This window comes from Zootoca vivipara, chromosome 7, assembly GCF_963506605.1.
Source record: "Zootoca vivipara chromosome 7, rZooViv1.1, whole genome shotgun sequence".
In the NCBI taxonomy this organism is placed as follows: Eukaryota; Metazoa; Chordata; class Lepidosauria; order Squamata; family Lacertidae; genus Zootoca; species Zootoca vivipara.
Window position 1 is genome coordinate 18945951 of NC_083282.1, and position 13303 is coordinate 18959253.

A 13303-nucleotide genomic window follows, 5' to 3' on the forward strand; every position below is an offset into this window, starting at 1 on the left:
TCCATTGTGGCATGCTGGCGTGTAACATGGTTCATTGCATAATTTTGGGGTGGGTTTGTTTTTGCATTTTTTAATATCACAGACCCCCCCCACCCTTATCTTACTGATAAATTCCATAAGTTTTCATTTTTAAAACAGTTTCTATCAAATCGGGGTTGAGCGAAGTACAATTTTCAAAGATAACAGCATTCTTATGAATTTGGATTGCCTTAGGAGAAGTCGTTGTGCAATTGGGGAGCGGTAATAAATTAATGAGGAGCAGGAGGCAGCAGAAATGTACTATTTTGTTTCTTTTGGATGAGAGGGCACCAGGGTTTTTCTGGTACCTTCTTTAGTGTTTGACTTATTTACAGATACAGAAGTAGGTCACGTTAGAAGCTATGGGCCCACACAGCTGTCAGCGCACAAAGGCACAGAATGTGCATTAGATTCCTTAAGGAAGCAATTGCTCAGACCCCCTGCAGCCCCTTGCCCTAGCTGCTTCCAGTCCAGCTAAACTCCAACCCCAAGAAACCCCCTCTGGCTCTCTGATTCCCTCTCTCTGCCTTCCCGTCCAAGATGCAACAACGCTGTGCCTGTGTTGCATTGGCTAAAGGGTGTTCCCTTCCAAAGGCAGACAAGAGAGAGAGAGAGAGAGAGAGAGAGAGATTTCCAGTCATTAACTCCCATTCAGCAAATATTAACTGAACATCCCTGACCATGAGCAGTCAGCTTAATAATGGTTGGTCACTCAGCCGGCATTCGCGGTGGGATGCTTGAAAGCCAGCTTGTCAGATTGGAGCTATCACAAAGATTGCTAGACTTGGTTAGCATCTGCTTCTCAGAGCTATAATTTGATTGCTTCTTTTTTCCCATTGCAGGGTCCACCAGGGAAGGATGGCTTGCCCGGACACCCAGGGCAGAGGGGTGAAACGGTAAGTGCATTCTTTGTTTTCTTCGATATGGTGGTGGTTTTCTTTTTAGTACACTGCTCATTCCTCTTGGGTGGAACTTGACACTTGGCAATCAACATGAGCCTGGAATCCTAATCCTAGCTACAAAGCAGGGCTGGATTAACCATTAAGCACAATAAGCACACACTTAGGGTATCAAGGGGGGGGGGCACCGTGGATATTTTCCATTCCTGGATTTACCATGGACTATATTGCTATTATTACCTTAGTGCAGCTGAACCAGCTTCAAAAAGAAGAAGAGATAAATGGGGGGAAAATGACACAGATACACACGTACACATATATACTGTATAATAAAATAGTAATAATAGAGGTAATTACATAGATCAGTGATATATAATGATATATTTTGAATTAGATATATATGGTGGCACCAAAATCTTTTAAGTGCTTAGAGCTTCTAAAGGTCTTAGCCCAGCCCTGCTGCAAAGCAAGGAGGTGGCTGTGATTTCCAGTGAAGACCTGAGCAGGTTGTGCAGAAGATGCTTTATCCTTCCTCCAGGCTGCTTTCCCCCGCCCCTTCACTTCCCCCCACAATGTAACAAATGTTTATGTTGCAGATATTAACATCACACAGTTTGAAGTGACTGGAAGCATAAGAACTGGCTCCTTTTGGAAGAAATCATTGTCCCGGCCCATAAAAATATTATTCAAACTTTTACTGGCAGAACTCTTCAAAACAAAACATAAGCATCAAAGATGCAACCCAGATATCCATACAATGACTTGTGCTGTCCAGCACAGGCTCAGCATCTTACAAAATATGAAATAATCCAAATAGATCTATAAGCAAAAATCTCTCTCTCTCTCTCTCTCTCTCTCTCTCTCTCTCTCTCTCTCTCTCCTCAGCCTCCATTGGCCTTAGGCTGTTTAGTCTCCCTTCAGGAGAGCTTCATTTACATCATCACTCCATGGAGTTTGGGAGGACAAGACTCAATGGCCACTCCCTTTTAAAATGGAGATTTGCAGCCCAATACCTTCATCACATGATCTAAGGTTACAACACTCACAAGTTAGCTACCAGAGAACAACAATCAATTAATTAATGACTCAAGAGCTCAGAGTGCTCTCCTTGGCTTTAATGTAGCCCCATGGAAAAAACCCACGTCAAACATTTTCACCAATACACATTTAAGCATTTTCATTTCAGTGTCCATTAAACTATTATACTTAACAAAAAAAGGGACCGGGGAAGCTCAGTTGCTTGGGGAAAGCTGCACAGCTCCTTTTCTGCCCATGGCATCTCCAGTGCAGATTATACTCTGTCCCTGCCAGCAGTGGAGGTCTGTCAATTCCTTGTCGGCTGCTGAATGCCTAGGACTGCTCTTGGAAGGTCACAGTGCAGCTTTGCTGAAGTAGCAGCTTTGAGTGAGCATTAGTGCAGAGGATCCTCTGGCTCCCGGCAATTCTCAGGGGGCCGTTTGCTTCTTTTGCAGAAACTTTTCCTTAAAAGGGTCATCAAGACACTCAATGTGCCTTCAAACACGCCTTAGGGAGTCTTTGTGTGCTTTCCCCATCTTTTTATATATAATCCATCACTCTGTAGCATTGCTGAGCTCTTTTAAATGTGCGCCTCGCCACTCTGCTGCGGGAGAGCATCCATCTTGCAGTGCTATCTCCAGTTGTATTTGCACCAAATATCTCAGAGGAGCTGCTGGATTTTGCCCACAGCAAAATTGCAAGGCCAATTTGGATGCCACCACACTGGTGAAACATGCAAATGGATTTTGTGGGGTGGAACTAGAAGGGCTTGGATGAGACCAATGAAATTCCTCTTGAGATAATTCCTCTTGTTCCTACTTGGGGTACGTAGAAAACAGTTAAACAAGCTTTTGGTCCCCTTTTATAAAGGAGGGAAGAGGGGGGGTGGAATCAACATCTTGATTTCTTGTCTCAGTTACCAGCTCCATTGGTATTCCTTCCATGCCTTTAAGGCATCATCTACCTGTCGTTCCCAGTCTGATTTTAAGTGTATCTATGTATAGCTGTTCTTGCTTGTCTGCTCTTAACACATCTGTGCAGATGTCTGCAACATATATTTGATCTGAATCTGAGCAATATCATTTGTGCAATCACAGCCCCCTAATCAGTTTTGCAGAAAGTGCGACCTGCGAATGCTGCCACCTTGAACCGCACTAGCGGAGGAGCCAAGCTCACAATGATTGGAAATGATAGATCTTTGAAAAGAGTCTTCAATATTTTACATTCAAGTGCACGCAGTAATAACAGAAATGGCAGTCTTTATTCTTGGGGGGAAGACGATTCCCCTGAAACCGCGCTTCATGCTTCTCATCTCTTCAGCAGTTAAAAGCCGTTTGTGATGTGCAGAAGTGTCAGTATTAGTAACCATTGTCTTCTTTGTTTCTTAGGGTTTCCAAGGCAAGACTGGCCCCCCGGGTCCTGGTGGAGTGGTTGGACCTCAGGTATGATGTTTCTGCCTAACTTTAGCTTTACCAGATGCGGAGGGAGCCTTTAGTTTGTCCGTGTCTGTTGCACAGCAACCTCTTCCAAGCTGACCCACTGCACAGTCTATCAATGGGGTGGTGGGTGTTCAGACCAAGACTGTTTTTGCCTTGTGCCCACATGTGCCCCCAAGCAAGTCTGTTTTGTCACTATTCCATGTGGAGTTTTAAACGGGGTGGGGTGGGGGAATGCACAGATTTTTTTTTAAAAAAAATACAGTTGTTTTTTTTAAAAAATAAGAAATGGTAGCTGCTATTTATGAGATGGTCCAAGGCAGGCATAGGCAACCTTCGGCCCTCCAGATGTTTTGGCCTACAACTCCCATGATCCCTAGCTAACAGGACCAGTGGTCAGGGATGATGGGAATTGTAGTCCAAAACATCTGGAGGGCCGAAGGTTGCCTATGCCTGGTCCGAGACATCCTCCCTCCCTCGCTTTCTCTCTCTCTCTCTCTCTCTTAGTTTAACAGCATAAAGATGCTAAGAACAGCTTCAAAGTGCGGCACCTGCCACATTGGATAAAAAAATGTTTTTTTAATCACACGTCATGAAGTGCTGTCACTTCCTGGGTAACTGTTTTTTATCTTGTATTTTTATGTTATGAGCTGCCCTGAGATCTATAGATGAAGGACGGTCTTATTTTTTTAATAATAATATTAATATTAATCATAATGGAGAAGATGGCTGTCCCCATGTATTAATGGAGACAGCCATCTTCTATTCTGCGCAATGTTGTTTTGTACATCCCATTTTATGTACAGTTACCCAGTAAGATCTGTGTGGCCACTCCTTGGAGCATGTTATAAAGCATGTTTATCCCTTGCAACAAAACTGTGAGACAGAGAATGTGATTGATTGAACCCAGGGCTTGCAGTAAATCCCAGATCTGTCCCATTGTGTGTCCTGGTTCAAGAGTCGGGACTGGGGCAGGGTGGACTTGCTTTGGAGCAAGTCGCCTGAAACAGATGAGGTTTGCATGCTCAACCTAAACATGTTTCTCGGAAATTCGCCCGAAGAGAAATCTGTGGGATCTGTAAATCAGGGGAAACCCTGCTCACCTTAGTGGGAAACCATGCTCACGTTAGTGGGAAAGTTTAAAAGCATACCACGGGATTGTTAGCGACCCTACGAGAGATTATGGAAGGTTCATGGAGACCTATACATGCTCAGTTTAGGAGGTCAGAGTCAGACTTGTCCTTCTGCAAATGGGAGGGCTCCTTTAATTTGTGGAAGGCACTTCTATGTAGTGGTAGCTCCCTCTGGAGGGAGGACCATGGGAAATCAATTTACCCTGACTTGTCCTTCTTCCAGAAGCATACCATGCTACTTTATCGCCAGTGTGGTGTAGTGGTTAAGAGCGGTAGATTCGCAATCTGGGGAACCAGGTTCGCGTCTCCGCTCCTCCACATGCAGCTGCTGGGTGACCTTGGGCTAGTCACACTTCTTTGAAGTCTCTCAGCCCCACTCACCTCACAGAGGGTTTGTTGTGGGGGAGGAAGGGAAAGGAGAATGTTAGCTGCTTTGAGACTCCTTCGGGTAGTGATAAAGCGGGATATCAACATCTTCTATGTGATGTTCAAGAGTTTCTCCAAACCTTCCAGACCAGGACTGCAGGGGAAAAGAAGAATGCCCCCCCCCCCCAAAAAAACCATGTTCCACCCTTCCTTCTTTAGAAGGGTGCCATGAACTTACTTCAACTTATGGGAGCACTGGATCCAACCCATAGTATTTTTTTTAAGGAATCACAGAGTGTGGCTTGACAAGAAATGCTATTGCAACAAGCCCTTAAAGAAAAAGCTTTTAGATGGTCAGACCTCTCTGAATTTCTCTCTGCTCTGGTTTAACTACAGGAGTCGTATGAATCATTTTTGTTGTGTTTCTCCCAACACTTCACTGAAGTGAAACAGCGGGCATCTTACTGAGTGCACATTTTATCTGAATTACCGCGTGTCTCCTTCTCGACTTTTATTGACTAAGCTTAATTTCCAATGCCTAACCAGGCTGTCTTTGAATGTTAGTAAATGTAACTGTAATCCTATCTCAGGACTGGTATATTGTGCATTTGCTTTCTTTGTGGGTTTTTTTAATTTATTTGTATCGCATTTGCATTTTATTTTCTTTCTTTTTTAAAAGAAAAATAGCCCATTGCTTTCTGTCACCAGGGGGGGGGGAATATGTGTTGCACCATGTACAACCAAACTTAGAAGGAGCTTGCACATGAATTTGTATCATTCTGTGTTGATGTTTCTGATTTTTATCTGTAAATAGGAGAAATGGAAGTGTAGTGGCAAAACACGGTGTTAAATTTCCTTTAAACTAATGTCTTACAAACAGAAAGAGTGCTTAGTACACTTTGGAATCAATGGCATTTGTTTGTGCTTTGCTTCCAAATGTATACTGTATCTGAGGGAAGTGAGCTGAATTTGGATTGCCTCATCAGAATCCAAGCTAGGCCTATTAATTAGGGTTTTGCAGTGCTACAATGGAGACCTTCCCAGATAAGAGAGAGTCTGCCTAATTATCTAGGCATCCTATTACCCCAAGACAATAGAAGCAATATATCTCCGCACACTTCCTCATAACTGTACACCAGTTTGCCAACTTGCCGGGCCAATGGCAACACAGAATCATAGCCTTGTAGAATTGAAAGGGACCCCAAGAGTCATATTGTCCAGCCCCCTGCAATGCAGGAATCCCAACAGAAGCATCCATGAAAGATGGCCATCGAACCTCTGCTTTGAAACCTCCAATGAAGGACAGTTCATCAACTCCCGAGGGAGACCGTTTGACTGTCTAACACAGGCATCCCCAAACTTCGGCCCTCCAGATGTTTTGGACTACAATTCCCATCAACCCTGACCACTGGTCCTGTTAGCTAGGGATCATGGGAGTTGTAGGCCAAAACATCTGGAGGGCCGCAGTTTGGGGATGCCTGGTCTAACAGCTCTTGCTGTCAGAAAGTTCTTCCTGGTGTTTAGTCAGAATCTCCTTTCTTGTAACTCGAAGCCAATGCTAATAGCCACATTTGCTGGACACTTGTGCCATGTGCATCAGAAGGGGAGGGTGTACACTACTCACCGCCACACGAAGAGTGGCAGAAACTGGGATGTGGAGTTTCTAATGAGCAGGAAAGGTGTCCCAGTGCTAAAGACCCATCTCTCCTCCAATTCTTACCATTCAGTAATCACAGCTAGATATGGACAGATCAGCCCATCTCTGTCCTGTGCCAGTACCTTTGGGAATTGGTCCACCTTATCCTGTTTTCATGCAGATTTTAAAGTGAAAATCCTAAAACATCACAATAATCCCATGGTACAAAGCCCCTTCCTAGGGAACTATATGCACATTTTTGGCCACTGATACATGCATTTTGTACACATTACTTGGCCGGAGAACTGCATTGCAAAATTTCAAAGCTTGGCTGCGTTTTGGTTCGTGCTTTGTTTCAGAAAGTGCAAATTAGGAAGATTCACCTTTGAATCTCATTCCTCCCCTATCCCATCAGAGCGCTACCACGTCCTGACCATTTTTTGAGTAGGATGCTGTCGTGGTACAACTATGTTTAGAGATCTTAAATGCTGAAGGCCATTTGAACATGACAAGAAAATTGGTTAACTGTATTCCTCTTGGAAGTGGAGGTCAGGGAATACGTCAGTGGCATGGGATAATTAATGCTGCTCTTTTGGTTTCTTAGGGCCCCACTGGCGAGACTGGCCCAATAGGTGAGAGAGGTCATCCTGGTCCTCCGGGCCCACCAGGTGAACAAGGTCTTCCAGGTGCTGCTGGGAAAGAAGGTGCTAAGGTAACAGTGCTGGCGTGTGTACCTGTGTTGGATGCATGAAGACACACCAATATTTTCTTGTGTGTTGATCTGAATGGGCAGTTTGCCACAGCTTCAGAGATACACATGGGATTTGTTACTTCACTTATTTTTTTAAAAAAATTAATTTATTACGGTCAATGACCAGCACAGCATATTAAAACATAAAATCAACCAAGAATACAATTTAAAATATATTCTAAAAATTTAAACTAGACGAGATTTTCCATCATTATTCCATTGGGTACAATATGGTTGGTTAATTATTGGACTACGTAAATCGAGGCATCGGCAAATCGGGTTCTTTTCTGGCTCAGATCAAGAATTGATTTGGGTGCCACCAATTTGTGTGGGACGAATCTTAATAGCGTTGGCACAAAATTTTGCCACCACAGCTGTGACAGTTGGATTGGTATCTGAAAGAAGCCATTTCATATAGAATTCTTCAGAGCGTCCTGGAAAATCGGCCAGTATCGTAGAAATAAATTGATTTCGTAAATCCTCATAAAAACAGCAGTGGAAGAACACAAGCTCAATAGTCTTACTTCACTTACATATATTTACACAAACCATTCTACCATGAGTGGAGCTTCATTGCCAAAAACGCCCTCCTTCATGAACCCTGCAGATCTAATTTTGTTGAGTGGTGGGTAGTGGCGGACCTACATTCTGGGGGCCCCTTGGCAACCAGCCGTTGCCAAGCTATCCACTGTTGTCTTCTTCAATGGGGTTGTTCCATGACAGATCACCATATCGTCACAACGTCTGTGCTACTGACTCTCAAACTCTGGGATGGAAATATATGCAACGACAAAAATCTATCAATTTGACTCAAATCAATGCCACTCAGATTAGGTCTACTAGATCCCCCAAGATTTAAAGCAAAGCAGTCAGAAATAGCTTCTGGGGACTCTCTGGGATTAGGGGCCCTGAAGCTTAAGTTTCATAGTAGGTCCGCCGCTGGTGGTGGGAATTAGTGCATGGAATGGTCATCAACACTGGAAGAATGATCCTCCCTACCATCCAAATGGGTCTACATTGTAATGGTCCAAAATGTCCAACAGTGGCAAGTGCAGTTAATGAAGCTGCATGGGTTCACTGAAGATTGAGACTGTGTGCTTAGGAGTACCCAACCTCACGTAAAAGGTAAGCTAGCATTGGATTGATTATGGGTGAGCTGAAAGCTCGTGTAACTGCTTCTTTGGTCAAAAGAACAATGATAAACAAGTTAAGGAAGAGAGTTTAGTCAATGCCTTAGCATATGTTCACGTCTCAGAACTTCATTGGTAATTAAAAATAAAAAAAGAACATCAGCTCTTTTAAATTTGGCAGGATCTTCAGAACTTGCCATGTGGGTGGATGCAGAATCTCATTGCCATTAAAATCCAGCATATGTGAGGAATCATGGCTGAACTGCCTGCAACTTGTTTTTGATCTGTTTCCTTAGGGTGATCCAGGTCCTCAAGGCATCTCTGGAAAAGATGGCCCTCCGGGACTCCGTGGTTTCCCAGGCGAAAGAGGCCTGCCAGGAGCTCAGGTACAGTATTAAGGCTGTGTCCCTAACCCTATTTGCATGGGGTTAAGTCCTACTGAATTCAGCAGGAGTTACTTCTGGTGTCTGCACATTGTTATATTAACTGCTAAGAGAACAATGTCCACACAGAGGGCTTAAGGGTTGTTTTTTAAAATATAAAAAAGTACAGTACAGATTATCTTCTGACATTTAAAAATCAATTTATGAATGTCTATTAAATGTACAGCACTAATTGTGTCTTTAGCATTGCTCTCTGTCAGTTTCTTGAGGTGCCATTTCCTGTCCTGTCCTCCCCGTTGACGGGGAGGAGAAGATGGTGATATGGTTAATCAAGAGGTTGTGCCTCCTGACTTATTTGCCAGGGAAGATCCAACATCTCAGGCTCAATAGGCTCATCCCAGTCCTAAACACCAGTTTACAATATACTGACTGCTTAGCTCTTAAAGGCTTGATTAGTGGTTAAGTGACAGAAAATGGTTAATTAATGTATACTTCGTTAAAAACTTAGAAATAAAGATTTTGACTTTTAGAGGAGAAGTGATTTATTTTTATTTTTTATTTTTCTTTAAGCTGCTCTAGGGTTTAACCATAGGAGGCCTGCAGTCCAGTATACACATTCCTGGGACTAAACATCCTTCCTCTCTTCTTTCTTTTCTGCAGTAAATAGCCCATAGACTATTCATGTTCTGTAGATAGAACAGACGAAATAAAACGCTCTGAAATGCCGGGCATCACTCTTCAAATAGTGACAATGGTAATAATGACAAATAATGCCTTCTTTTGGTAGGGTGGAGCTGGTCTGAAAGGAGGAGAAGGTCCACAAGGTCCACCGGGTCCCCTGGTAAGTAGAATTGCTTGAATGACAATGGGTCCCCCCCCCCATGAAAAAAATATTAGTATGAAAAAATGACTTCCTTTTTTATTTATGTGTATGTGCTCTTGTGAACAGTATCTAAATGAATGTCATTCAGCTCTGTCAATAGCCATTCCCTAGTAATTATGAGTCGACAAACAGAAGGAACTATCAACACAAACATATTGGCCCATCTGAAACCTGCTGTTATCAGCAGGAGACAAATGGTATTTTCTTGTTTTCTTGTTTTATTAGAAATTATAAAGGGGTGGGGGTGGGGGGGAGAGATAAGAAGCCTCTAGTGGCAGGAAAATGAAAAGCCTAGTGTAGACTGCTGTGAAATCCAGCCTTCCTTTCTTTCTGATATACATAGAAGTTTACAATATACATAAAAGTTTAGATATACATAGAAGTTTGGCCCAAACTGCAAGTTACGTTACTCACTCTTTGGAAACAGAGGTGCACACACAGAGGGAAAGCAAGAAACTGCTGCAGGGCCCTGATCCAGATTAGGAGTGTTCTTAAATTATCCACTTCTGTTTTCAAGAAAAAGCTGAGGGGTCCCTGATCTGGAACATGCTCCAAGTCTGGATCAGAATCTTACACCAGTTGCATACTAAAAATCACTGGGCTCATCACAACCTCATGACATGTTACATTACTTTCATGATAAGACACTTCAGCATTGATCTAGTGGTTCTGCCGTCATTGCAGATGTTGGTCACAACAGATGGTGCTTCTCTCTCATACGCACCTTTATTCCTGCCCAGGAAGTCTGAAGGGCAGGAAGCCAGGAAAAGCTGTTGTATGTTGAAAGGTGTGGTATGAAATTGCTATATCAGAGTAGAGTACAGTAGACATTTCCTCCCTCCTTTCCCTGTACAATGAGAGTAAAAGCAGAGTAGTGACCTGCACCAACCACTTTTAACAGGAGGTAGGAAGTCCCATGTGTGTGTGTGTGTGTGTGTGTGTGTGTGTGTGTGTGTGTGTGTTCTTTCAAACATAAAAACAACTTTCCGGAACATGAGGGTGAAGATATGTAAGCTAGCCTTTGTGATTTCTACCTGCACACATTCTGGTGGAGCACAAGCTCCACTGTTCAGGAACAGGGGCAACTTAGCCATAGAGGCTACTGGCGCAAGGCTCCACGGCGCCAAGTTCTGGAGGCGCTTTGGAGGGCACCTCCACCGTGCCACACTGTGTCCGGAGCCTCCTCCCTGCCGGAGAAGCAGCACTCAAGCTCCGCTGGCAGCGCCGCCCTCACCCGCCTCTTCTTGGGCTGCGGGCGCCGTTGCAGGGAAGCCAGCCGCGAGCCTCCCCTCAGTGCTGCAGCTAGGGCTGCCTGGACGGCAGCGCTGCACAAGGAGGCAGAGGCGGATCACAGCTGGCAGCGCCCCCGCCCGTCAGGCTGCCCCCTCCGGTCGCCTGCCGTGCCTGGCCTGCCCGGCGGAGCACAAGTCCGGCGTTGCCGTTGCCAGTCCTGCTCGCGGCGGGTGAAAAGAAGAAGACACGGCATGGGGGAGTATCAGGGGGGCGTGGCGACCTCGGAGGTTTTCCGGCTGGGAAAGGGGGGGCAGGGCGGAGGAGGGATCTCTGAACCACAGCGCTGCAGGAATCATGCCTGAAGAAAAAAATAGCAAAACTTATAGTGAGCACTGGGCCACATATGGTCTGCCCTGCCCTGCCAGCAAATGATCTTCCAGCCTTGCTGGTTGTGAGAGTGGATGAAGGTTGGAAGGGAACGCCTACTCTGTTCAGTTGGAAGATGAGTAGAAGCTTCTGTGCAGTTGCATTCCCAATTTTGTGGATGGTTCATCTCATGTTCAACTGGATGTGGGTAGTGAGAAATCCCTTCAGACATTCCTCACTCAACATGGGAAGGCCAGGAAAAGAGAGGGATTCACTTGTGTGCATGGGGATACTGAGGGCTGGGCCTCATGGCCCCATTCCTCCTATGTAGGTATTTCCTGTTCAGACACCTGAATAGTCAAGTGTCATGCTGGGAGTTTCTTGATCATGCAGCTTAGCTGTCAGTTCCCAGTAAACCTCAGTAAAATACACTCAGGGGAAAGAGGATGGTGTAAGGCCACTACCTTATTTTATTTTTAATTTCCATTGGGGGATACTTCTGCTTGATTTTGAAGTCTTGCACATGTATATTCATTTCTCAACCAACTTGTGAAAACAAACCAGCTCCCCTCTGTGGGGTAAGATTCTAATTGCCATGAAATTTAATTCTCACTCCCTGGGAATCCTAATCAAAGCAAAGCAGCATTAATCCTATTCTATGTTTCTCACTCATGCCGTGTGAATATTTAAGGCCAGCCCTCATCCCCTGCCATTCTGACTTGGGTATTTCAGGCATGTGATCAGCTGGGGGGGGGGAAGAGAGTTAGCGCAGGGGCAAGCAAACAACAACCTTTTTCATTATGTGCGTTTTAGAACAAGCTTCCCTCAGACAAAAAGAGCACTGTAAATTCAAAGAGCCCAAACACAAAGAGAAAAATCTTTTGAACACAAGTGTGTTAGGAACTTGCTAGAAGCCTCAGCAAGTTTGTGTTACCCACAAATAGGGTGTATCTACACACAGGGGGAAAACCTCTATAAATGTCAGATATTAAATTGTTATAACAAAAGATAAAAAGCACTATGGAAAATCGGTTAGAAATCTTTTTTTTTGCTCTCCATTGCCATCAGATGTTGCATTCGAAGCACTGTTTATTGACTAATCTAGCTGAGTCCATGGACATCAAAATAGAAGTCAACAACTTTTTTTAGTTAGTTAAGCGAATTTCACATTTTGTGTCTGGCAAATTTCATAACATTGGCTTGGTCCACTTAAGCAGGGGTCAGGAACTTATGACACTCCAAATGTTGTTGGATTACAGCTCCTATCATCTATGATGGGAGCAGGAAACTAACAACATCTGAAGATTAGCCCTCCCCCCTTGCACTAAAGACTCCTTCACATATTACACATTCCACCTGAGGGCCAAACTATATGCAACACTGAATTATGGGTGGTTTCTCCAAAGATTTACATTGTTTTTCTGCAGATGTAGAGGCTTCAACTACCTCAGAAGCCCCGTGTGTTATAGTGGGGTGTCTTAACTCATTAAACAGGCATAAGGAAACTGGGCCTTTCAGATGTTTTGGGACTACAATTCCCATCATCCCTGACCACTGGTCCTGTTAGCTAGGGATTATGGGAGTTGTAGTCCCAAAACATTTGGAGGGATGAGTTTGCCTATGGCTGCATTAAACTCTCTAATAATAGACCCTTGGGGAAGGGTTGTAGCTCAGTGGTTGAGCACATGACCTGCCTGCAAAAAGTCCCAGGTTCAATCCCTAGCATCTCTGGGTAAACCTAAGGAAGACTCCTCTCTGAAGGTATAGATAGCCACATGGAGATGATGGTGAGCAAAATGGGCCAATGGGCTGACTCAACGGAAAACAGTTTCCTATGTTCCAGCCACCCAAACCAGGGAGAAGAGGCAGGGAAACTAGGGAGCAGGGCAATTACAGCCACAAAAGTGTCATGTGCATTTTGACTGTTAGCTCTTTCAATTGTATACCTAAAACTTTTAAATATGAATGTGACAGATAAATCTTTGCAACCATAGGATGACATCAATTCAGGAATCAGGCGTGACTGTGACTCCCCATCTAATACACATACCC

At 44.2% G+C, this 13303-nt stretch overlaps 1 protein-coding gene across 4 annotated transcripts in view; it reads left to right on the top strand.

The window, feature by feature from the left end:
• Positions 1-13303, top strand: part of COL11A1 (collagen type XI alpha 1 chain) — a 252806-nt gene that overhangs the window by 170606 nt on the left and 68897 nt on the right. For all 4 annotated transcript variants that reach the window (XM_035122972.2, XM_035122974.2, XM_035122973.2 and 1 more), the window contains 5 exons: positions 861-914; positions 3323-3376; positions 7110-7217; positions 8683-8772; positions 9557-9610. In XM_035122972.2, coding sequence (XP_034978863.2) covers positions 861-914; positions 3323-3376; positions 7110-7217; positions 8683-8772; positions 9557-9610 — 360 coding nt within the window. The remainder of the gene's footprint in view (positions 1-860; positions 915-3322; positions 3377-7109; positions 7218-8682; positions 8773-9556; positions 9611-13303) is intronic.